General features: G+C 47.7%; 11 protein-coding genes across 11 annotated transcripts; 9 read left to right on the top strand and 2 right to left on the bottom strand.

The window, feature by feature from the left end:
• Positions 1–115: 115 nt before the first annotated feature.
• On the bottom strand, positions 116–545 carry FMAN_03857 (uncharacterized protein; the record flags this gene model as incomplete). The annotated part of the gene is made up of 2 exons (XM_041824236.1): positions 116–225; positions 284–545. 2 exons carry the CDS (start codon positions 543–545, stop codon positions 116–118), a joined length of 372 nt encoding a protein of 123 aa, XP_041689737.1.
• Positions 546–1978: 1433 nt separating this feature from the next.
• FMAN_03858 (uncharacterized protein) lies at positions 1979–3163 on the bottom strand (the record flags this gene model as incomplete). Its single annotated transcript, XM_041824235.1, has 3 exons — positions 1979–2130; positions 2180–2893; positions 2938–3163. The coding sequence occupies 3 exons, from the start codon at positions 3161–3163 to the stop codon at positions 1979–1981; spliced, it is 1092 nt and encodes a 363-aa protein (XP_041689736.1).
• A 1255-nt stretch (positions 3164–4418) lies between these two features.
• On the top strand, positions 4419–6497 carry FMAN_03859 (uncharacterized protein; the record flags this gene model as incomplete). The annotated part of the gene is made up of 6 exons (XM_041824234.1): positions 4419–4474; positions 4521–4616; positions 4663–5544; positions 5591–5668; positions 5718–6260; positions 6305–6497. The coding sequence occupies 6 exons, from the start codon at positions 4419–4421 to the stop codon at positions 6495–6497; spliced, it is 1848 nt and encodes a 615-aa protein (XP_041689735.1).
• Positions 6498–6893: 396 nt separating this feature from the next.
• On the top strand, positions 6894–7445 carry FMAN_03860 (uncharacterized protein; the record flags this gene model as incomplete). The annotated part of the gene is made up of 1 exon (XM_041824232.1): positions 6894–7445. The coding sequence occupies one exon, from the start codon at positions 6894–6896 to the stop codon at positions 7443–7445; it is 552 nt and encodes a 183-aa protein (XP_041689734.1).
• Positions 7446–7940: 495 nt separating this feature from the next.
• On the top strand, positions 7941–8690 carry FMAN_03861 (putative transcriptional regulator; the record flags this gene model as incomplete). Its single annotated transcript, XM_041824231.1, has 1 exon — positions 7941–8690. One exon carries the CDS (start codon positions 7941–7943, stop codon positions 8688–8690), a length of 750 nt encoding a protein of 249 aa, XP_041689733.1.
• Positions 8691–9186: 496 nt separating this feature from the next.
• On the top strand, positions 9187–11579 carry FMAN_03862 (uncharacterized protein; the record flags this gene model as incomplete). Its single annotated transcript, XM_041824230.1, has 3 exons — positions 9187–9757; positions 9845–10883; positions 10940–11579. The coding sequence occupies 3 exons, from the start codon at positions 9187–9189 to the stop codon at positions 11577–11579; spliced, it is 2250 nt and encodes a 749-aa protein (XP_041689732.1).
• Positions 11580–13741: 2162 nt separating this feature from the next.
• On the top strand, positions 13742–15619 carry FMAN_03863 (putative low-affinity hexose transporter HXT3; the record flags this gene model as incomplete). Its single annotated transcript, XM_041824229.1, has 3 exons — positions 13742–13911; positions 13960–14362; positions 14456–15619. 3 exons carry the CDS (start codon positions 13742–13744, stop codon positions 15617–15619), a joined length of 1737 nt encoding a protein of 578 aa, XP_041689731.1.
• Positions 15620–16390: 771 nt separating this feature from the next.
• Positions 16391–17158, top strand: FMAN_03864 (uncharacterized protein; the record flags this gene model as incomplete). Its single annotated transcript, XM_041824228.1, has 2 exons — positions 16391–16711; positions 16769–17158. 2 exons carry the CDS (start codon positions 16391–16393, stop codon positions 17156–17158), a joined length of 711 nt encoding a protein of 236 aa, XP_041689730.1.
• A 2235-nt stretch (positions 17159–19393) lies between these two features.
• On the top strand, positions 19394–21130 carry FMAN_03865 (uncharacterized protein; the record flags this gene model as incomplete). The annotated part of the gene is made up of 4 exons (XM_041824227.1): positions 19394–19416; positions 19462–19790; positions 19836–20731; positions 20780–21130. 4 exons carry the CDS (start codon positions 19394–19396, stop codon positions 21128–21130), a joined length of 1599 nt encoding a protein of 532 aa, XP_041689729.1.
• A 371-nt stretch (positions 21131–21501) lies between these two features.
• FMAN_03866 (uncharacterized protein) lies at positions 21502–21851 on the top strand (the record flags this gene model as incomplete). Its single annotated transcript, XM_041824226.1, has 3 exons — positions 21502–21593; positions 21647–21755; positions 21813–21851. 3 exons carry the CDS (start codon positions 21502–21504, stop codon positions 21849–21851), a joined length of 240 nt encoding a protein of 79 aa, XP_041689728.1.
• Positions 21852–23111: 1260 nt separating this feature from the next.
• Positions 23112–24505, top strand: FMAN_03867 (uncharacterized protein; the record flags this gene model as incomplete). Its single annotated transcript, XM_041824225.1, has 4 exons — positions 23112–23730; positions 23779–23962; positions 24019–24244; positions 24305–24505. The coding sequence occupies 4 exons, from the start codon at positions 23112–23114 to the stop codon at positions 24503–24505; spliced, it is 1230 nt and encodes a 409-aa protein (XP_041689727.1).
• Positions 24506–25095: the final 590 nt, after the last annotated feature.

Raw genomic sequence — 25095 nt, 5'->3', positions numbered from 1 at the left:
ACATATCATGAACATTCTATCATGAACATCCACGTCCCCTTCATTTCACCAAATTGAGGAGAGGCTGAGCTATAAAACAAATTCTTGTCATCTGAAAGACTACGACTTATCGACTCTAACACTTGAACTTCATAGACTTCCACTCGTCTCCAATGTTGAAGCAATCATAGAGGTTGAGGCCTTTCTCAGAATAGCCCACACAGTTTTTCTCCCTGTATCTGATCACTAGAGCGGGAGCTGGTAAGCGGGCGTTAATATCGTGTTCACAAGTTTGATGACTCACTATGACAGCTGTTTTTCTTTCTCGCGTCCATGCTGACGGCATGGTCTTTACCAGCTAGGTCTTTGATGCAATGCCCACTCTGGAAGCCTTTTTTGGATCGCTCGGTTTTGCATGTAGTTTGTTTCCAGAATCTAGCCGTGACGTCGGCTGCGCGGCTCTCCAGGTGGGACTCTAGACCTTCGGGGAGGGTTTCGATGGGGTTGGCTAGGCCCGGAGCAGCGAGGAGAGCAATGGCTGCGGTGGTGAAGACGTTGAAAAGCATGTTGGGTAAGAAGGATCGATATACAAGTCTAGAAGGTGGTGTTTGGATGAGGATGAAAACGGAAAGATTAAGAGAATCATTGAGATACTTATAGTCGCTATGTCCTGCGAGAGGGATCGTTATCAAGCGTGATTGCCTTTCCTACTTAACACATTTAACATGATGTGGCAATCAATATTACTACGCCGCTTCTCTGCAAGTATGCGGTGTGCTCTCGTGTCCATTCAATGCAAGAGTGTCACCATTTGCGATTTGCTAGCTTCCGGATTGATACGGCCCCCAAACAAACGTCCCCGAGGCCTCAAGACTGGATAATAATGGTGTCTGCAATTGGCAGTCCTTTTAATCGGCTCATATAAACCGGCATGAACGGCACCCAAAAGATAGCAGTCTCAATGCAGCTGGGGAATGCTCCATATATCCCACACTTTTTGTCTATCTGAAGGTCTAGAACTCAAGACAAACAGGCTATTTGGAACCACTGAGTGAGAAGATGTAGATATACTGAGTGAACCGGCATTGCTTGAACTGAGAATCAGGATTTGATTCATAATAAGAATGAGGCTCGTTACTGTTTTCACACTGATTTATTGAAGAGGTCACTCGAGGGATGCGCTGAATAATGATGAATGCATGAACTCGTTAACACTGACAAGAAAACAGAGGCCCAAGGCGATGATAGAACCTCAGCCGCATGGCACGTACCAATCACAACATAGGAAGGGCTCGTAAATTTAGCTGAAAAGATCCGACCGAGACAAGGATCACCCAGCTTCGGAGTTATTACCCCTTGCAAGGAACTCCAATTGGGCTTTCATTTGATGAATTACCCGAAAGATGGTCTGAGCCAACCTGTATGGCATTGGGGGCGGAAATGAAAGTCTAGGCTGAGGACAGAGGTGTATAGAAAAGCATGGTGATAGGTGCGGCTTCAGCATGTAGCCTTAAGCTGAATGAGGAATGATAAGTGAACTTGACATAGGTTTTTGGTTTATGTTAGCTGATGTTTTTGCTTTTGTGGATGGTTGATCAATGAAGGGCAAGATTTAGGTAGTAGGTCTGGTGGCAAATAGTAAGACCTCTTCGACTCACTCTCAGGCTCGATGATCGTCCTTGGCAGTCTTTTCAATCACATCTAGATCTACTGTCCTGCATTTGGCCTGAATATTTTAACAAACTCGGTTGCGCCCGTCACAGACGGAGCAGACGTCCCCGCCGGAGGGACACCGGGGACGGGGGCAGGGACAAATACCTCCCTGCAGCCAAGACGGCTACATCGGGTTCCGCGCTTTGTTTAACTGCAACCTAAGAGCACCTTCGGGAACTTTTGAGTACGTGTATCAAGAGGTTCAGCAAGGCAAAGTCTGAGGGGCAGAAAAGCCGAGTTAAAGTAAATCTCATGATATTCATTATCTAAAAATTCCAAACAGATATTAAGCTGTCTTTAAAGCCTCGGTCCTTGAAAGGCTGTTAGGATCGAGGTAAGGCTTCTCGCCAATGCCGACAGCCCTGTGACCCGTGCGCTCACCAAGACCATCATAATCATTCGTCGCGCTGTGGAATGCACTGCGGTTATCCCAGAATGCTAGACATCATTAGCGTAATCCTCAACCCTTTTGAAACAGAGTACCTACCAATATCGTTGGGACTTCTCCAACGGAAGCGAACCTGCAGATCATGGTTCTGCTCAATCCTCTTGTAGAGCGACTCCAAGATCTCTCTGCTCTCACGCTCGCTCAGCTCATTAATGCGCTTGGGGAAGTTTCCAATCGCAAAGATAGACTTCCATCCCGTGACGGGATTTGTTCGAACAACGGGGTGAATCGCCTTGAGCTCATCGCCAATGTTGGCGGGATTTCCTCGCGGTTCCTCGTAGACCTTGTAATGATCCGGTCTCGCATCTCGCGCCCTCAAGAACCCTTCGCCAGAAAACGTAGCAGTCAAGCCCTCAAAGAACTTTCTGTAGGGGTCGCTAAATCGATCATATAGCTCATATCCCGAGGCCCAAAGGGTATCGCCACCTCCAGCAGGGAGCTTTGTGAGCCGCAGACTCGTGTAGTCAGCTGGATACTGCTCGAATTGGATATCGCTGTGCCAGCTTGCAGCGCCTTGCTTTCTATCATCACGATCTTTGATTCTATCCTGGAAGAACTCCACGTTTGACGAAATAACGCTGATCTCATTGTCGTCTACGCCGAATTCATTGGTGCTGTTGAGAAGAGGGTGGATATGGAGAGTTGAGTCCTTGGGCTTGTTGGTTAGTTGGCCGAGACGGTGGACGAGTTGCTTGTGCTGTTCGTCTGTGAGGTTGTCTTGGGCGCGGAAGAAGACGACGCCGCGTTGGGAGACTGAGATGTTAGCGATGAGTTTGGGGGTTGGGGAGAAAACGTACTGGTGATGGCGAGATCGCGGATTAGTTCGTCGGCATTGGGTGCGTTGATGATATCGTCAACGAGATTGACTTTGGGATATTCGCGTCCGATGACGGGGGTTGACTCTTCGAATGTGAACTTGTCAAGGGCTCCCGATGCCTTGAGAGGCTCTGGGTACTTATTCGCCTCGACATTGAGCGGCACGATGCGCTCAGCCTGTTGGATGATGGTAGCAGTAGCCGACATGTTGAGCTATGTTTGACCTGTCTTAATGGAACAATGCTAATCCTCAGGGACAGAAGACAGTATTTGCGTGGCTCTATGCTTCTCTTATATACAATAACATCAGTCCCCACTACGCGTTATCAGATCGCACAATCCGTCATTTTACTTACGACATCCCGATTGACCTCGCTAACCCCGCAAGAACAGGTACGCACACAGTCTAGTGAGTCATGCCGTTGGTCTTGCGCTTTCATCATGGTCGATGGTGTCACTTTAGCTTGCGAATCCATTGGATAGTGAGACCGCAGCTACGCTTGCGATAACGTTGTTTCATCCGCATCATCGGTCGACAACCGATTCGGATCTCGGAGTCTCTCGGATCTCGTTCCATTATTGATCTCATTGGATGATCGGAGTCGAGGAGCTTCTTTGAGCTCCGAGATATCGGTTGTCGCAAGCATTTGACTCGATCTTGTCATCCTCGTACTCGCTCATGAATGTACTTTCGTATTAGGTGACAGACGCTTACAATTTCGCCATGTCTCGTCTATCCGACAGGCCGAGCAAATTATTCCTTTCAAGCCCAAAGCCATGTGATCAGCTCGGTTTTCTTTGCATTTTGGGTAGATCGATGGGATTTCGGGATGGCGTGCTAGCTTGTCAAATCCCCGGGATTGCACGTTATCCACTTCGTCATCAGAGCCTTGGATGGTGAAATGCGGAGGTCTCCATCGACTTAGTGCAATGATAAGATCAAAATGGGCCAATTTCTCTGGTAAGAATGATCAAAGTGGCAATTTCTCATTTGCATTTAGCGTTTTACAGAGGATAGATTGCGCACTGAGCTTGAAGACAAATGAAAATGAGCTTGAGATTGTTGACTGTTTACCTTGACTCCATTGAGAAGATCACAGCGATGAATGCACAGGCAGAACATATAATTTCTCACGACTAAGTAGTTCAATAAATTAGTAAGCTAAGGAAAAATACTTTAATCAGTTGTAAATAATTGTATTTGGCATTATTTTGATCTGTTGAGATAACTCAATGAACAAGTTTAGGGTAGCTGGGTATGATACTAGACAAGAGCTTTACCACATCCTTATCGATAAGAGTATGCAACATCTCCAGAGACTCCCCTCGTCTGCCTTAGCGTTGCAGCATACGGCGCAAAGTTCTTCCGCCCCTGACCGGAGGCGGAGAACCAGCCGCCTCCTCCGCCTGACATCCGCCCCGCAGCAAAGATTTCCCAGTGTGACACACAAAACAGGCAGGCATGGAATCTGCGAAGCGGAAGCGAGCCGCCAAGGCCTGCAATTACTGCAGAAAGAGGTGTGTCAATATGGCTAAAGAAGCGACAGGGTGCTAATCGACGCAGGAAGAGGAAATGTGATGGCAGACAGCCGGTTTGTACCCTCTGCGAAGAGGCGAATAACTCCGAGTGCGAGTATCGCGATGAAGGAAATGAGTCAAAGTGAGTTTCATTCTCATAAGTTGTTATGCAAGGCTGACTTGGTTAGGCGAATTGCAATCCCTGTTGATCGCGTTGATGAGATCTTTGATCGTCTTGAATCTCTTGAATCGACCTTTCAGTCTGCTATCGCTCGCCAACGAGATCGAAGTCCCATCTCAACACCTTTCCCAGCATCGACTCCTTACCCAGTCTCAACACCTTATGCACCATATCCCATAACACGACATAACGAACCAATAAGTCCTGAGGATGGAATAGTACCTGCCTCATCAGTCCACTCAACAGGACCTGGGACACAAACATCGCTTTCTCAATTCGCCAATAACAATGTCTTCAACACGACGATGGACATACCACTTTCTCACTCATCCACAACGGGGAACTTACTCAGATCTGCGCCGGCGAAAGCACTGCTGGGACACTATCCTTCAGATCTTTTTCTCCATATTGAGTTGAGAAGACCCATCCCTGAAGGATTGAGATTGAACGCGGAACCAGCGAGTCAAATCGACCTACCGACGTTATCACCCAACGAAACAGATCATCTCGTGAGAAACTACTTCCAACTCGTTCATCGCTTCCATCCAATTCTCGACCAGCGAGCTTTTTACGATCTATACGACAGAACCGTCGACCATGGCGCACGGCCTGATCTCCCGTCTTCCCTGGTCCTCGTTGTTCTCGCACTAGGTTCTGTTGCTGCTGAGACGCCGAATCGTATGGATGCAAGTTGGAGCCCTGGAGTAAAATTCTTCACACCCGCTGTGAGGTTGTTACTCACGGAGTCGTTATGCTCGTTCGGTGGTGATCCTTTGTTGCCGCAGGCGTTGTATCTCGCTGCGCTGTACTATAGCTATTTGTCGAGGCCGCTGCTTGCGTGGAGGTTGGTGCACATGGCGTCAACTGATGTTCAGCATTATTGGATAAGGTGTGTATAGCTGTGGTCGTAATTTAGTGCTGTATTGACTTGCCAGGTCCGAGAAGTTGCTGCGAGATGGTTCGCAAGACCAGTCAATTCTACGAGTCTTTTGGGCTATCCTCGTGCTCGAATGGTAAGTCAGCCCGCCTTACGTTATAAAAGCCTTCTCTAACTATCGTTAGTGACATTTTGGCAGAGCATCATCTCCCTCGCAGTGGCATCGAGAAGATCGTCGATAAACTCCCCTACCCGTGGTCCGATGGTCCCTCCGAACCTTATATGCATCGCTGGCTCGCCGATCTCTCGTCCCGGCGCCTCTTAAATCGCATTCACTACGTCCTCTACGCAGAAGCTGAACCAGGTACGGGCGATAACCAAGCTGATAACTCTGAAGAGACACAGTCAAGTCTCCCAAATCTAGCCCACGAATTGAATCGTCAGCTGGGTGCATGGTACCATCTCCTCCCTCATAGTATCCGTCCAAATCTTGAGATCCCCCCGATAGGCATTGATGATACCATGGTAACTATACGATATCACACTACAGGTGATATTATCTACAGGCCTTTTCTGTATCAAGTTTGCGCTCTCGCACCAGGGACGCAGCCGAACCCCGCCACGCTCGAGAATGCGCGACAATGTCTGGTCCACTGTCGTAGATACCTCAATGCAGTCGAATTTGCAGTGCACGCGCCGACTGCATCTTTGGAGAATCTCTTACATGGGTACGTCTACGACAAAGTGCAATAACAATTACTAACAAATGCAGGACCATGGCAGTAGTATTGCTCCTCTCATTCGCAGCCTTCTCAAGATTAGATGCCCTCAGAGTCCCAGATCTCAACCAATTACAGGACAAGGGAATCAGGATCTGCGAAAGATGGGCGTTTCCAGGATCGAGTATAGAGCAAATGGTTGTAATTCTGCGCGCCCTCCGAGCAAAATGCATCGATACAGGATGAAAGCAAACTCTATAGAAAATAACACCAATACAGAAGTTTACCCAATCTGGTGTCATAGTTGTGCATATCCGGTCCCGGAAATGGTCAATCCAAAGGCGAGGTCCATTGATTTTTGACATCAAGGGCGCGCGCTAGTCTTCGTCGGAAGCAGGGCCGAGACCCGTGGCGAGATCATTCCAGAAACCATTCGTTCAGATCTGCATGGTTCACCTCTGGACTCGGGGAGTTTATCTAAGTTGGAACTGTTCAAGTATTTTAAGCCGCGCAGCCAAGCCTAATTTTTAAGATCCGGAATCTGCAGATCCACTCATCGCCAACTCCTCCAATATCTACCCCGTCTACACGTATTTATTACTCAATCGTTATCCTTAGCTGCGTTGCACCAATTTGTCCATCATGACTGCCAAGGACTCCCAGCAGCCTCACAAAGAAGTCATCATCAAGCCTGCAACACTCACTGATGCTGCTCGCATCGCAGAGCTAGGCGCACATGTCTTTACAATAACATTCGGCCATTCCGTCGAGCCCCACGAACTCAGTGCTTTTCTCGAAGAATCCTATACAGAAGCATCCATCATCAACGACTTGAACGACACAAACAAAGATGTTATCATCGCGACAAACACCGACGATGACTTTCTCGGTTTCGCATATCTCACCCGCGGAAGCAGTGAACCCTGCGTAGAAAACCTGGAAAAGACCGTTGAGTTACAGAGGATTTACGTACATCCTGATTCTCATGGCGCCGGTGTTGGAAAGGCTTTGGAGAAGGCTATCGAGAGTATGGCGAAGGAGCAGGGGTTCAAAAATTTGTGGCTTGGTGTTTGGGAGGAGAATCCGAGGGCGATAAGGGCGTATGAGAAATGGGGATATAAACAGGTCGGGGATCATGATTTCACTATTGGGTCTATTGTTCAAACTGACCATATCATGGTTAAGAGTTTGTAGTTGCACTAATCAGAGGTATTGAATCATGGGTTGATGAATTTGGCGTTAAATAGTGGGCTTGAAATATGGCATCTAGATAGACAGGTTAGACTAGAATCAATTAGCTTCTTTATGATAAACATTCTTTCAATCATGTCTCGTCTCTCAATGGCTTTCGGTGTTCAAGACCGAGAAATTGTGACTCGGTTGATAATTCTGCATTCAAGCGTTTTCGACCCTCGGAAGCAGGTCCGATAACGCTAGGTGAATGACCAATGACAAACCCCTCGGCTCCAATTCGCTCTAGACCTTGCTGAGAATGACTGTACCTGTGATTCGCCGACCTAGACCGGCCCGGTCGATGTGAACGACGCCCTCTCACTGGGGCGGCCCGCCCACTCCGCCAAACCTTTATTACTTGTGATATCCTTTCATTCTACACTGGCGTCAAGACTTCAATGTCCCCCTTTGATATAAACTATTACGGTAACACAAGGCATACCCGACATACTAAACATGTATATCCGCGCCGCCCACGCTGAAGCAGACCTCCGCGTCCTTCGCCGTCTCATCCACGAAAACCCCCTTGGAATGCTCACAACCGGCATAAAATCCCAAACCCACTCCTTTCTACAAAGCAGTCACATCCCTTTCCTTCTCGACGTAAAAGATGAATCCAGTGAAACAGAACTCGGTCGTCTCCGCGGGCACTTGGCTCGTCAAAACCCCCAAAGCAAAGCCATGATCGAACACTGCACCTCCAACCCCTCTCTCAAAAACTATCTCGAAGACGAAGTCCTAGTGATCTTCACAAAGCCAGCTCACCACTACGTCACCCCCAAGTTCTACACCGAGACGAAACCAGCGAATGGAAAAGTGGTGCCGACGTGGAATTACGCCGCGGCGCAGGTTTATGGAAAGGCGAGGATTTACTATGAGAATAATGAAGAGACCTCTTCGTTTCTCGGGCAGGCAATTAGTGATCTTACGGATCATAATGAGAGGGGTGCGATGGGGGATACGGCTGAGAGTCAGTGGAAGGTGTCTGATGCGCCGGAGAAGTATGTTGAGTTGTTGAAGAGGAATATTATTGGCATTGAGATTGAGGTTACCAAGTTGGAGGGCAAGTTCAAGATGAGCCAGGAGATGGGACACGGGGATAGGGAGGGTGTTATCAAGGGGTTTGAAGGACTAGGGACGGAAGTTGGTGATGAGATTGCGAGGGTTGTTAAGGAGCGTGGGGAGTTGAAGGACCAGAAGAAGTGATTTCAAGGGGCATGGAAAGCTGATGAGCGTCTCTAAATGTAAAGTCAGTATATTAATGCTTGAATTGAGCTTTTTATATACTCGGGATGAAGTATTGACCAATATCCTGGTATCTTGTTAGGGCGAGAATGTTAATAGTTTATTTCAGGACCAATCACTGCCTTCGGATTATCAAACCATGTAAACATTTGATGTAAGTAAATCAACTAGGAGAAGACTAGCATTGATGCAACATAACTGCATATTAAGAAAGAGCAGCATTGAATACAAGCAGGGTTTACTTACATCATTACTTGTAATAAGCCAGCGGAGTTTTACTGGCCGAGTATACCATTGCGGCATTTTCATCCTTCGAACCTATAGAAAACGGCCACGTCATTACCCCTCTTCTCATTATCATATCATGGGTTACTTTCACCTAATCCTGATGTCCGTAATCTTTTTATAACTAATCTAAACTAGCATAGCTGCTAGCTAGGAGATATAAACTCTCAAGATGTCGTATTGTGCGGTTTGTCAGCGCTCTGTTATGTACTTCTTCCTGGATGCCGACGCTCGTCAGGATCTAAAATATGCCCTAGACTTGGAACCCTTCTACCTATTACGGGAATTCGGGCGTGTTGGTGATGAGTCTCATGAGCCACGTTTACACAGGTTCCAACACTACGACTCTATTTCTGAGTTACAAAAGTCTGCACTTTCTTGCGAGCTATGCTCGTTGATGCTTCCCTTCCTCCTCGGAAATCCTATCATCGACCATAATAAAGATCATCTCTATACCAGTCTTGCCATAAGACGTCGAGGTGCTATTTATCTCCTTCGATGGGCACATCATACATCGACTTGGGAAAACGCAGAAACACCCCCTCTGCCTGTTTATAACAGGATCAGCGACTTCTACTTTTTTGACATCGCATTTCCATCAGACCGATATGGTCACTATGATTCATCCGTCACTAGTCTAGCTCGCCTAGTCCCGTTGTCAAAATTTCAATACTACTACCTAATCACCAGACGCAAGAATGATCCTAGGTGGTCGCCCTGGATTGCCTTTGCTCAGCCACACGGCAAGTTCTTGATAAAGCAATGCTGAGTGGCGCACTAACATAGTATCACCTCAGCGTTGATTGCAGAACGAGCTATCTGGGCTACAGATCACATCAAATTCGAGGCAAGAGTTGAGACGATTCAGAACTGGCTTGATACTTGCTTGACTGATCATGAGGAATGCCGTATGCCAAAAGTTCTTCGTCCAGCACGGTTCCTTGCCCTTCATACGGGTGCAGATGATGGAGATCTCCGACTAGTCAGTACAGCCAACCTGTCCCAGTTGAACCGAGTCAGATACACAGCTTTAAGCCATTGCTGGGGCTCGAGTACCAATCACGCAGCACGCACTACTCGGGAGAACGTCCATCAAAAGATGAAACGGATCTCGTTTCATTCTCTTCCGAAAACCTTTCAAGACGCGATTACAGTAACCAGAGCAATTGGTATAGAATTTATTTGGATTGACTCTCTCTGCATTATCCAGAATGATGACGATGATTGGGCGACTGAGGCATCCAAAATGGCCGATGTCTACAAAGGAAGCTGTTTGACCCTAGCGGCTTCTTCGTCGCCGGACTCAGATGGAGGGTTGTTTCTGGACTCCATAACCCCGGCGAAAGTTGTGCACTTATCCCCTGACTTGTTTCCCCGGGAATTTGAAGAAAAGTTTCCTAAAAACTGCTTGGTTCGTCATCCAGTGGCTTCAAGAGCAGCGATACTCGACGGACCACTCAGCAAGAGAGCATGGGCCCTTCAAGAGCAGATTCTGTCGACTCGACTCATTCATTTTACCAGTACCCAGATGTTCTATCAATGCACAGATGGGCTGTCCTCAGAAGATGGTAATATCTATGACAAACTATCGAAGCTACCTAGCCCGGTGCACTTTATGGACACCATCAAATTCCCATCAAAGAGGCCTTCCCCTTGGTCCAGGTGGGTAACCGAGTTCAGCGCCCGTCATCTTAGCTTCGATAGTGATAGGATAACTGCTATGGCTGGTTTAATCAAACACTACGAGCACATATCGCTTCAACGACCCATTCTGGGTCTATGGGACGGAACTTTTTGTACTGATATGGCCTGGTACAGCTATACACTAGTGGACAACAAAGCTCGCCATGATGATGATGTCTTCAAAGGGTAAGCGCAGCAAAGAAGATCCTCATAGAATGGTCAACGTTAACAAACCCTGCCAGCATTCCAAGTTGGACCTGGTTCTCATCCAAAGCTAAGCATATCCACAACTTGTTTGACGATCTGGATACTTACGATCAAGGTTTTCCTCCTGAGGAGAACCGCGTCAAGCTGGTTCACTATAGTTGTGATTGGACGGGACCTCCATATGCAACATCATTGAAAGGGGCGGACCTGAGAGTATTAGGTTCCCTTAAGGCTGTTAGACTCCAGCATCCAACAAATGCCAGTTTGCCTTTTCTCGACGGCGACAATACATTCGACACCAGACAAGGTTCTGAAAACGGGCAACCGCCTGGGCTGTTGTTATATCTCGACAGTGTGAAAATAGACTTTGATCAAGATCGATTGTTTCTTCTCCGCCTTTTTACGGTCAGCCTTAAGGATAGTATTTCTGACCTGGACGATGTTGTCTTGTTACTGCGGGAAGAAAGTCATAACAACAAAGCGGCATTTCGTCGACTGGGTGCGGGTCATCTAGCTAGACCTCAGCCTGAGCCGGTTAGTCTCTTCAGTACTACTCGTCTGAACTGTTTGGATGAGCCAATGGATGAAGAAAGCCTCGATGAGTTGTTCAAAAAACCAGAGGCTCCACCAGCATTTTTTGACGATGCTCCCGTTCAAGAAGTTATACTAGTATAGTGGTGTTTGGAGGAGTGAACAATTAATACACGATTCTTCACGTGTTGCTGAGAGAGCTTTCATGGAGGTAATGTCCTGGTGGTGTTTCGATCATTAGTCGCTGCGTGAGTCGGCGTCTAAATTCAATGAGTCCGCCTTGAGCTCATCCGGCCTGCGCAGTGTGACACTGTCATGAGCCTGTCGCAGGATCTGCATATTTCTTTCGAACGACGGGTACAAAGCAGGCCGCGATAAGAACACAACCGAACAGAGATTTTTGATGTATGTTGAAATAACATATCTTTACTCCATTTTCTAGGAGGAGCCACTACTCCAATTGACCCCATCGTGAAGGGCACTTCCGGCATCATCGCCTTTTACCTAATCACCGAACAACCCAGTAACTTACCTCGGCACTGTCAAGCAGCACAAGATAAGCTTGTCACAAATGCAAACACCAATAACCGTATATTCCCGACTATGGGGCCCCATGGGCTGCCAACCGCTCCAATAACAGTGCCATTCTCGCGGTATCGTGAAGCCGACCATCGACTTTCGATGTTACGCGTCGTTGTCGGGCCTTTTATCATACCATAGAAAACGCAGATCGTCAAGTGACACACTCTTAAAGATTTCATTGACGAATTGTTCAAAACGCTGACAGCCCTACGGATGACTCGGCATTCAGGTACACCACGATGCGAACACGAAGAGAAATTTGTGTAGGGTAAGAAAGCGGCATACCACCACGCTAGCAAATTAAATTCCCCGACGATGACATGATACAGTATGTCCACCAAAACAAATTGTTATTGACTCGTGGGAACTGAATGCAAACGGTTGCTTAGATAAACGGACTGGGGATTGGGGAAGCACGTGGAATTAAGTTACGCTTTAGGTAAAATTACCAGCATGAAAACTGGTTTTCTGGGGAAGTTCGTTAAAATTTCTTAACAATGTTGACGGGACAGGATTGCCTATGACGCAGTGGCGCTGGGAATACCGGACATCCGGACGCGGCTGAAGGATACATGCATCCCACGTCCCATGACAGACAAACAGACAAATACAGTGACAGTGACCATGGAGAATGGGGAACACGGGGTATGGAGAAATAAGAAAAGATAAAAGTGCTTTCGGCCGAGGCAGGGCCGTTCGGAGACGAAGAGCGGGTAATTGTTCAAGGTACGGTATCTAGAAGTTCTTGGAAGTGTCGTGGTACCTGGAGATTCTATGGAGAGAATGGATGAGATCGTCGGGTTCTGAGAGGGATTGAGATTGGCGTCATTGCTTCGCATGCCAAGATTTGTATGGGAGATCGGCAAACGGGGCTTGGCAGCTCAGACAAGAGATTTTGACGGCTGGGCGATAATCTACTGTCTCACAGAAGAGTTTAACGGTGAGATCTGAGTGTAGAGATGTGTAGAACCACAGCTCGATTGACCTTGAGCCAGAGTCAATCTCGACATGAGAATGTCATGAACTGATGCTCATTGAATCAATTGTCATGGTCTCTCCGGATCCCTCGGGTGTCGTCATGTTTTGATGGTCAACCAAATCCAGAATAGTACTGAACAGGGGTTAGTGTCACTAACGCTCCCAACCAAAGCTGCCATCCAAGCCATCACGGGGACATTTCCCCCAATCAGAAGTGCTGGGATCAATGCATTACAGCGCTGTTTCAGTTGATTTTGCAGCCACTACAAAATCCCAAAAGCCATATCGTCATACCAAACAGACACCGTCCCTTTGATGCCATGAGGTGTCAGAGGTGAGATGTCTCGGGCTTTCCCCAGCTTTACAACCCCGTGGAGGTGGTACCCCGTTACCCATTATTCACCCCATTACCCAATTATTGACCCATTGTCTGCATTCCCCTTGTTCAACCCCACAGAATTGGTAGAAGCAAAAAAATGGGACGGACCGATTTCGTGGTCTCGAGACCAGGACAGCCAGGATGGGCATCGGAGTGCGGCTCATTGGACGCCTGTTTTTCAGGCCTGACATCACGAAGTATCACACTTTTTGGTTTATAACGTCATTCTTGATCAGTATGTATTTAAATCCTCGACACCCTCCATTTCGTCAAGTAACTCAATCACCAATTGACTTTGGATCATCACTAGATTCCTACTACTACACATTATTACCATTTAGAAGTGCTTGGATTAGGACTGCCCATCATGGCGCCGTCCTTCCTCACTGTCCATTTCGATGACCAGAATCCAAACTCTGAAAAGGGAAAAGAGGCTGGTGCGAGGAGATCTCTCGCTGGCCTCGATTACTCGCCTTTGCCTCGCATCACGCCCCGATCTTTTCTCCTAGCTACCTTTGTCTCCATGGGCGGTCTTCTGTAAGTTACCCAGCCGCTCTACTCTTCAACAGGAACTGACGGGAGCAGCTTCGGTTATGACACAGGTCAAATCTCAGGCTTCCTCGAGATGCCAGATTTTCTCGATCGTTTCGCCCAAACAAACAGCAAGGGAGTAAAAGCATTCAGCACTGTCCGCTCAGGTCTCATCGTCGCGCTCCTCTCAATCGGTACGCTCATGGGCGCACTGATCGCAGCGCCTGTAGCCGACCGCATTGGTAGAAAGTACAGTATCTCTGGCTGGACGTGGATCATTGCTATTGGCTTCATCATCCAGATTTCCTCAGACCGGGATTGGGTGCAGATCATGATGGGCCGATGGGTCGCTGGTCTCGGAGTCGGCGCCCTCTCGCTGCTCGTTCCCATGTTCCAGGGCGAGACTGCACCGCCGTGGATTCGAGGTGCAATGGTTTGTTGTTATCAGCTCTTTATTGTAAGTGGCACAATTCTTGGCATGCCAAGTTTCCTGTTCCGACGATCTGTGGGGAAAAAAGTGTCAAGGATTGCACTGACATTTTTTGCTTAGACGATGGGTATTTTCTTGGCTGCGTGCTTCAACTACGGCACTGTAACGCACCATCCCGACAGCTCAGCATCCTGGCGCATCGTCATCGGCGTAGGCTGGGTCTTCACTCTCGTTCTCGGCATTGGAATTCTGTTTCTGCCCGACACGCCCCGTTTCGACTACCGCAATGGCAAGGTTGATCGCGCCCGCGAAACCCTCTGTAAAGTCTACGGCGCGACGCCAAATCACTGGGCGATCCATACTCAAATGGAAGAGATCGAGTCCAAGCTCCGCGCCGAGAGTCACATCAAGCAGAACCCCGTCCAAGAGTTCGTCGGCATGTTTAAAGCACCGCGCATGGCCTATCGCATTTTCATCGGAATGTCGCTTCAGATGTTTCAGCAGCTCACTGGTGCGAATTACTTCTTTTACTACGGTACTACCATCTTTCAGTCTGTGTCTATCAACAGTTACAAGACGCAGATTATTCTGAACACGATTAACTTCCTGGTTACGTTTATTGGATTGTATATCGTTGAGCACTACGGTCGGCGCAAGTCGCTTATTGCGGGAAGTACTTGGATGTTTATCTGCTTCCTTATCTTTGCATCTGTCGGTCATTTCTCGCTCGATCGCAATGATCCCACCAAGACGCAAGGTGCGGGTATTGCTATGATTGTCTTTGCTTGTCTTTTCATTCTGGGTTTTGCTACGACTTGGGGTCCTATGATTTGGACCATCATGGCTGAGATCTTCCCCTCGCGATATCGTGCCAAGGGCATGGCTCTCTCAACCGCTAGCAATTGGCTTTGGAACTTCCTCCTCGCTTTCTTCACGCCTTTCATTACGAAAGATATTGACTTCCGATACGGATACGTCTTTGCAGGATGTAACGTCCTGGGCGGTCTACTCGTCTACTTCTTCGTCATTGAAGGACAGGGACGTACTCTGGAGGAGATTGATACCATGTATCTTGAAAAGGTGAACCCTATCAAGAGTGCCAAGTGGGTTCCTCCTCCTCCTGAGGAGATGTCGAGGATTAGGAAGCAGGCTGGTACAGATATCGAGACTGCTGTTCCTGCGGCGTCTAGTGACGACGAGACGCTTGCTAGACCGTCGGGTGTCACTGATGGTGGAATGGGACATCATAAGGAGGAGCATGCTGGAATTACCCACCGAGAGTAAGGGTTGGTGGTGATGAGATGAGATGGGGATTCATGATGAGTGATGTTGGAGACGAGATTGCATGATACCTACGACCTGTTCTTATTGTTCATAGTCAAATTTACCGTACTTATACCTGATCACTTCTTTGGGAATGTGCATCTAAGCCTGGCCCTCATTAGACACCTGAACTGTTTGAAGGTTACATGCTAGCGGGGTTAAGAAAAGATTCAGCCTCATCATAGAGGTTAAGGGCACAGGGCAATAAGCGCCCTGCCTTATCGTGCCATCGAGTCGGGCTGTTGAATACTCGAAGCTCCAGGCAGTCGCAGTCTTCTCAGCACCTGAATGATTCACCTTCCTTCACGGTCATTGCACTCACCCACTGCAACTTCCATCACCCGCCATTCACCCCTGATGGAAAGAAAAGCAACAGTTTCCCTTCATCTCCATTTTGATCCGAACATCAAATAATTCCAACATCATCATCAGCTCATAGTCTGCCACCGCTATCAAATATCCATCGTCATTACGAACGAAACTTTTACTATTGACCGACCGCGCGATCTTCAACTGCATCAACAACGTCGACTCAACGAACTGCTCCATCATCCTCTCTCATCATCCATTTTCAACATCCCCACCAATATCATCAGCATCGACAATCTGCACCCGTACACTACCAACATGTGTCAAAAGTCCAGCTACGAATTGTGCTGTGAGAACTGCAACAAGAGAGTCATCATCTAGGTTGTGACCCATCAAGCATGCAGCGGCAAGCCCCCAGTGAAGATGACCAAGGCCGAAAAAGAGAAACGCAAGAGTAAGGGCCATGAGGTACCCTATCGAAAAGACGGATTCATATGCAAGCGCAGAATACGACCTTACACTCGACACCGGGACTTGGTCGGAATGCACGCCTGCTGGCATTGCAGTCTTTCCAGTCTAAAGACACAAGCCGAGGAAGACCTGCAAAGACTTCTTGCGGATGAAAACCGAACGGAAATGGAGGTGGAGCGTAAAAGAAACAGGATACAAGAGCTGAAGAAGCAAATTATGGATACCGGGCGCCCCCAAAAGGAGGACACGTTGACACTGCCCAAGCAATTGAAAGTCGACAAGGAGGGCTAGTTACCTGATGCACTGGCCAAATCGGATCCTAAAGTCCAGAAAGCTCTTGAGTGGTTGGGCAAACGACATCCTGAAGTCGAGGAACAGCCAAAAGACCCGTCCGCCTCGCCCTCAGCCGATTTGCCCACTACGAGTGATCGAGAGCCTTCTCTCCCTGCAGCGACAAACAAGGGGAAGGGGAAAGCGGTTGCGAAAACAGGCGTGTTGGATGTACCATCCGAGGCTTCTAGGTCTTCTCCGTTCCCTGGAGCGGACCGTACCTCTGATGCTGAGATGGAGGATGCGGATAGCAATGAGGTGGCGGCTACGGAACCAGCCGACGAGACGGCTCTTGCAATAGCCGCAATCACTTCGGCCGAGGCGTCTCGTGAAAGAGCCGAAGTCATTTCGGCTTTGCGTCGATTCTGGAGGTGGAGTGATCGATTGTAATACATGACAGAAGCTAGCGGTGTCAGGATGGCGATTGCCCTGGTCGTGCGTGATACTGTCGCCGCTATCCTTGGATCACAGTAGTTGTGATGGAGGATGAATGAGTGCTGGACAGGAATGGGGAATGCAGCATAGAGTATCGAACCAATGGGTGTGGGTAAAGAGTAAGGAATGTGGTTCACACAGAGAATGATAGTTGATAGGGAATATGACCATGTTGTCGTTTCGTCGCACCAGGCCAAAGAGTTTGCTGATGGCGGTTCTTCACACGTAAAAGCCTCTAGTACCGACAGATCACAGTAAACCAAACCGAAATATTGTGAAATAAAAAATCAGGTCATACTCTGGAGTGATTCAATATGTTAGCTTCACATTATGCTTTATGTCAAGATGCCGCAGCATCATGGAGCATACATTATGTTACCAGTAACAACGGTATGGCTAAAGTCATCAGCATTCAAGCTGGCGAATCATTGACGTTGAGTTATAAACTCCCCCAATGTGAAAGCCTCCATGCAAAAGTTTATATTGGGAAAAAGACATGTCGTGTTCTCATTCATCACCTGTATTTGCAGCCTAAAGCTTAACCTTATAGGCCGAGTCATCTACATAGTCTATAGTCAACTACAAGTACTAAACTCACGATTAGATGTTTCTGATGAGGTCGGTCGTGCTGTATTCAGATAGCCGAGGACAAAGAAGTGAGAGACCTTGTAGGTGAACATACAGCACTTTTACAGTGAACAACACGCGGGTGACGCCTCGGGTCAGTGAACATGCGACTTTAACGACATTGGATAAAGAATGTGCCTTTAAAATGCCCTCAAAGACTGTGATAAGGATACACTTCTTCCCGCAAACTCAGTATCACCTTTCATCTCAACGTATAAATACTCCCTCTCGTCCCTCGTAATGGCTCCGACCTTTACTTACGCCTCTCAATAAACGCCGGCAAAGCTTGAAAGAATTTCACACCACCGTCTTGACCAGCTTGATAATCTTGCACCACCGCCCTCACTAACTACGGCTTGCTAACACTCATCCCAAAATGTGTCGAGAAAGAGAAGAGACCTGGCTGTGCAAGTACTGCCATCGGTTTATCAGATCGGTCACTTACAAGATATGGAAGTGCGATGGATTCAAACGGAATGGGGTTTGCACTGAGGTGAAGAAAACACTGCCGACGACCGTGTATCAGCATGATGCGGATTGCGAGTTTTGTAACGCGCCGAGAAAATGGCCTGACGATGAAGGTTTTGCTGCGTGGATCAAGAATCAGAATAACTCGTCGCCATGGTGAAGATGAGAGGAGGTTTGAGAATTGATGAGGCTGGACTTTTCTTCTCCAAGCCTATAACTTCATTCAGAGGCTCAGATCAATTGCATCTAGGCTTGTAGCCGTTTATAATCCAATCTTATCTTCTGACCGGCTCATGAACCCGGTCTCAGTCCCCATCGGTATCCATCCCGATCAAGTGACACGGCGTAAATACTCCACATTCTCCATTCGGCCATCTTATCTCTCTGACATTTTCCGACCGACGAATCACACCCTTTCTCAATGACACATTGTGGGGGTTTCATTCTCCGATCTTCATGACGCCGGCCGAAGCTTTTCTCCTCCACCACTTTTAGTCTACGCCCGGAATTTGACTTCCCTGATATTAATTTCTTCCCCAGGGAACTGAACTGACCGGAATTCCGAACACTTACCAATAGTTGCTCGTAACGAGTTCCGGTTAGGGTATTACCAATGCCGAGGGCTACAGGCGAACCGCGTGTAAGGCGCTCTTGTGAGCGCTGTCGGTACGTTATCAGTCGTGATAAAGATGAGATGCTGACGACGGAGGTAGGGAAAAGAAGATTAAGTGTCCTGCCGAGAAACCGGGCTGTTCGCACTGTCGGATGGCGAATCAGACGTGTACTTATCTACCTCGGAATCACGTCACCAGTAGTCGAAAATCCTTCGCTCGGAGCTTGTTAGTCATTGCGCCTGGCCTACAATGAACAAGAGAGCTGATATACAAAAGCAGACCTCTCAAAGCGCAACATACTAGTATATCTCCGACTGCGTCGAATCATGAGCAAGAGTAAGTTCATGGGTCGAGTTGTTGCCCTAGCTAATTGGATTGAAGTCAAGTGTTTGGAAATAGACATCAAAGTCAAGATGTCAATACCTGGAATAGTCATGCAAACTCACCGCGTATACATCCGCAGCTACCGCCGATAACAGCTATGCTCTCCGAAACCTCCTCATGGTACGATACATCTTCCAAGCCACGTTCAATCACTGACAAGAACAGGTCACCAGCAAACCCAGAACCCCCATCAGACCTCCTAGCAGACTTTGTAAACGCCTACCGCGAGAAGCTCTACTTTCAACCGCTTCCGCTGTTTGACCCGAAGCGCCTGCAGCTTAAGATCGGGACACTACCTCAGTACCTCCGGTGGAGCTTCTTAGCTTTGTCGCTGCATTATACGAGTCATAACTTCTACTATGGGTTGGAGGGGAAGGCTATCGAGTATTATGCCACTTCGGCGAGGAGCGTAGTTGTTGACATGGCGGCGGAAGGGCTGGTGCAGTTGGAAGTCATGCAGGCTTTGTGTCTACTAGCTCTGTGCGATCACATCGGTACGTTTGTTCTCTGGGTATTTACTTATTACTAAGTAAAATTAGCTGGAAAGTCTTCAAGGGCGTGGATGATGATAGGAATGGCATCAAAGCTGGAGTCGCTTCGTCTTTCAGACTCGAAAGCCAATGGCTCACGTCAATCTGATGATGCGGTCTCGAGATGCCATTGGAGTATTGCCATCCTGGAAAGTACCTTTACTCCCCATTGTAACACTCTGTTTGAAGCAGCGCACGCACCGCATTATCCCAAGAGCTTACCTAGACCAACTACTCTGCACGGTATGAAGACATATTGCGCTGACTTGACGGATGCATACGAAGCAAACGTCCAAGACGTAGGGATTGTCGCAACCTGTCTCGGCTACATTTCCGTTTGGGGCAGTATAATTTCTTACCTTCGCGACATCCGCAACGGAGCGAATGAGTATCCATGGCTAGCGACCTCAAGACATAATCAACTCACCGTCAAGCTATACGAGCTCGAGAACATCACCTCCCATCGCCATCTCATCCGCAACGCCCCTTTCCCCGACCAACCGTCCTCCGAACTCAGCGAAAACAGAGAATACTGGGCACCCTGGGTATTATTCCAAGTCATGATGCACGCCACCCAAGCCATTCTCAACAATCCCTTCGTCCAACTCGTCGCTCTTCGGCGCGCGGGTCGGAACTTTCAACCACGCTCTTTTCTGCAGAATACAGTTGATCAAGCTTTATTCCATGCAGAGTGGGTTTCTAGGCTTGTGAGGATGTGTGCTGATAGACAGTTTGAGGTGAATGATCCTCTGGTTGGACAGGCTGTCGCGGGATGTGTTTCGATACTGTGGATATTTCAGTTTGCGAGGGACAGGAAGGTTTCGGAGAAGGCGAAGGAGAATCTAGGTATTTGTGAGACATTTCTGGAGCATTTAGCGCGCAAGTGGCCTCATATTGCTGAAAAGGTGAGTCCTACATAGCTCTAGTGCTTGGTGACACTAACACCGTTATAGGTCGAGATTCTACGCACGCTCAACGTCAAAGTAAAAAAGAAGCGGCAATCTCCACAGGATGAAGAGTCCAGCAGCGCAACTATTCAATTTGAGCCAGATATGATGTGGGAACTTCTTGACCCTGCCATGTCAGGCGTTGACTGGCCCAGTTTATGCAAAGCGGGAGGGACTTATGCTGCGACGAGCGCTACGATCAAGGTTGCGACCAAGTTTATACATCCAATTAATAGCGATGAGGATAATGCGCCGATGGAGAATGTTTCGCATAATTTATTTGATCTGGAGGATGTTTACGGAGAGCCGTTTCTGGATCAGTTCTTTTCTGATTCTTTGCTTGTCAATATCTCATAGAAAGATTAGATAGGCTTATTACACCTTGCTGCCAGTATAAAACTCAGTCGGTTCATACCCTTTCCCGTTTTCAAAGCTTCTCTACGATATTGTGAATCCGTTTCTCGATTAAAGCTTATGCAGCCCCAATTTCGGTCCCGGCTAAGAAGCCGAGTTTGCCTAGAGAACCTCGCCGTCCAATCATCGTGATGCACAAATGCGCGGACATCAAGCCACAGAAACTTCACAGCCAATACGAGATGCTGAGTTTGTAACATGTCTGAGGTGAGACGAATGAGAAGACAAAGTGGCTGACGCAGACGTTCACCAGCTGTGTATAAAGCGCGCAGGCTAGCTGATGAAGTTTGTTGATGTATTCTTCAGCTTTCAAAATGCTTGTTTCACAGTCTCTCCTCTCACTTGGCTCTATCTTTAGCGCAGTGACGACTCTGCCGGGATGCGGAGAAGTGAATGTTTTTTACACGCGAGTTCATGCCTCTAGATTGCTGATGGGATATTTACTGACGTTATGTAAAGCGGTTTGCCTGGTCGACATACGTATGTTACGCAGCAAGGCTATGATGCCGCGCTTGTTGAGGCGCAGATCTTCAACCATACGCGCCAGCTGCGGGAGGCAGGATACAACGTACGAGGTACATCCGCCGTGATGAATGAGACATCCTGGGTGCTGACCAGTACACAGCGGTCTGGAGAGGTCCCGAGATACCGGGCACAGAAATGAGTAAGCACATGAAAGATGTCCACTGGCATGTCGCTGGCGTTGGCTTTGGCGTCCGAGGATCTCAGATTTCAGACGTAATCACCCTCTTCGAAGGTCAGTAATCTCTTTTGGCTGTCAAATTGACGAGAAATAGCTGAACTGGTCAGAAACGCTTGATATATACCGCGAAGAAGCGCCGGATGCCAAATTTGTGTTCAACTATAATCCGTTGACCTTTTTATGGTCTGTTAAACGGTATTTCCCGCTGTCGAGTGACTGTAAAGATCGCCCGGGAAAGGATTTGGTAAGATCTTACTGATGTAATGAACTGGGTCCTGCTGAAGGTGCATTTCTAGGGATACATCACAATTTGCGATAGCGCGTGTGCTTGAGTGGGATGACAGCACATGAGCCAACGACAATGGATTGGACTTCTAATATGTTGAGAGTAAAATCCTGATAGGAATATGGCCACTAATAGGTGTGATGGGTAGTGTAGCTCATCCATTTATTACCCAGCGAACAGTGTTATGTAATGTTTAGCTATTACCTCCATCCATTGTTGCCAGATACCTTGGCGGCAATAACTCAATCTCGCAGGAAACAATACTACGATCTACAACACCATATGAACCTTGATTCCCACCCCCATTCTTGAGTAATCGGTGTTAATTGCTGCATTATCTTGCCCACATTCCTAGGTGCCTTAATACACAACTTGCAGTCAGTAGTCGATCTAGGGTGGGGGAACAAGGATAACAACCGTCAGTTGCCGCAATGTAATCGATATCATTTGCCAAAGCTACATAGAATTATCGCACACTATAGGCTCGACCAATATAAAGGGTCTTAGCTGGCTATCGTCGGCAACATGTTATCAATCACTAGTCCTGAGGATACGGTCACGACTCCGGCTGACTGAGCTACAACCAATAATATTGATCTGAATTACGTCCACTTTAGGAAATTTTAACATGACCAATGAAACTTTTGACCATTTCGGGCAATTTTAGTCGAATCGAGATAACAGGGCCTATCAGCGGCAGTATTCTTCGTCAAACACAGATTCACGGCAGATTGGCATGTTTCCATTAATGAAACATACTCGGCAGATAAAAAACCCCACGATAGGTGCTCAAGTATCTGCACAGGTGCCTTAAATTGAGCTAAAATATCGTTGTATTGCCTCTGAGCTCACTTATGACTCCCCTAATTTCAAGCCAAATCCGCCTGCACATTCTGAACCCTATTTGAATTCTCATTTGGATCCTTACCCTCATCATGTGGAAATTCCTTGGACTCTCCTCGGGCAACAACGCTAACACCAAGACAGAACCAACCCGTGGTCTTCCGTCGTCTTGGTATCGCTCCCCCGAGATTTACAAGCTGGAACGTCGAGCTATCTTTTCTAAGAAATGGATTCTCTTAACTCACAAGCTGCGTTTCCAGCAACCCGGCGATTACCTCTCGTTTACCTATGCCGAGTTCCCCTTCTTCCTGATCCGAGACCGCGACGGCAATATTAACGGCTTCCATAATGCTTGTCGTCACCGTGCTTATCCTGTTATCAAGGACCGCTCTGGTAAGACTGGCATCATCAGTTGCAAATATCATGGCTGGTCATACGGGTTGAAGGGAAACTTGGCTAAGGCGCCTCGCTTTGATACAGTCCCAGACTTTAATAAAAGCCAGCATGGACTATTTCCAATTCACGTCTATATCGACAGGACTGGCTTTATCTGGGTCAACTTGCAGGCGGAATTGGAGGAGACGTGGGAGATGCAGTTTGGCGGAGTTGATGAGAAGACTTTGTTTGACTTTACCAGCGGATACAAGTATGATCATACGTGGGACATGAACCTTAATTCCAACTGGAAGGGAGTTATGGAGAACTACAACGGTAAGCTACCAGGATAATGGTGTTTGGACAATTAATCTAAATACCCAGAATGCTATCACTGCCCAACGAGCCACCCTCTTATCGCCGGAGTTTCCGACCTGCCCAAATACAAAGTCGAACCCAAGGGCAACTGCTTGGAGCATACAATCATCAACAAGAAGGAAGATGACGGGACAGACGACTTTAAGCGCTCCATCAGATTCTTCTTTCCATCGACGTCCGTTACAGTTACGTAAGTCAATGCACACTGGAGCGAGCTTTGCTACAACTCCTGACATTATTGCTTAGTAAGAACTTCTTCTACATCCAACGGATGATTCCTGTTGATGCAACACACACAAGAATAGAGAACGAGGTGTTCCGCCACGAGTCGGCCGGAGACGAAATCTTCAAAGCCACGATGGAGTTCTACGCACAGGTTCTTGAAGAAGACAAAGAATTGTGCGAGTCCGCGCAGACCAATCTAGGAGCCGGAGTGTTTGTCAGTGGCGAACTGCACCCAGACAAGGAACGAGTCAGTGCCACCCATCATGAGCTTCTACTCAGTTGCCAGCTACTAACCTACTTTGTTTAGGGACCTATTCACTTCCAGAACACGGTCAGACAGCATGTGATGGAGCATAGGAGGAAAGAAGTCGAGTTAGGCGAAGAAATTTTACCGGCGATGCCTAAGGTGGTAGGGCCGATGAAAACTAGCACGCACGATCAGGACGCAATGTTGTGCTCTCAACTGGAAAGGGAGAGCTGCGGTTCAAGAGCAGAGTTGGCCTGGTAGTGAGGCAAGTTAAACGACTTCCAATTATTCTTGCCCTCCAATATCGAACTAGAAGACAAGATCTTGATATTGCCGTTTCAACTGCACCATACTTGACTTGAACAGCATACTCCTGAATGCAAAACTGCCATTACAATTCCACAGCTCGAAATCGAGTCTTTATGTTAAAACTCACATTGCTATAAATAATGGAGAAATGTGCGATTGTCACTGCTTTAACATCAGTATTGCAGTCCGACAATCTTCTTCGTTTTGGAACGCCATCGTCGCCCTCAGATTGCTGGTAAATAGGGGACGAGATTCTCGCTATCATGTGGAGCTCGTCTTTAAATTTCAAGAATCCTAAGCCATCAGGCAAGGAGGTATTGGATAGCCTCACCTTATCTGCGCCTTCGGTAGGTCCTGGTACTTTAAGATACTCAGTGATATTCTTTATGCTAGTGCAAAAACCAAGTGACAAGACTGGCGACCATTTGCATATCAGTGTAAGCAAGTGGGCTCATCATGAGGAAGTGTTTGATTGGCAGTGTAGAAGGCCGCTTAATAGGTATGCGTGACGCCCTCCCAGACATCCTGACCTACCGTTCTTA

Source organism: Fusarium mangiferae (assembly GCF_900044065.1).
Source record: "Fusarium mangiferae strain MRC7560 genome assembly, contig: FMAN_scaffold017, whole genome shotgun sequence".
In the NCBI taxonomy this organism is placed as follows: Eukaryota; Fungi; Ascomycota; class Sordariomycetes; order Hypocreales; family Nectriaceae; genus Fusarium; species Fusarium mangiferae.
This window is presented reverse-complemented; position numbering and strand designations above follow the sequence as displayed.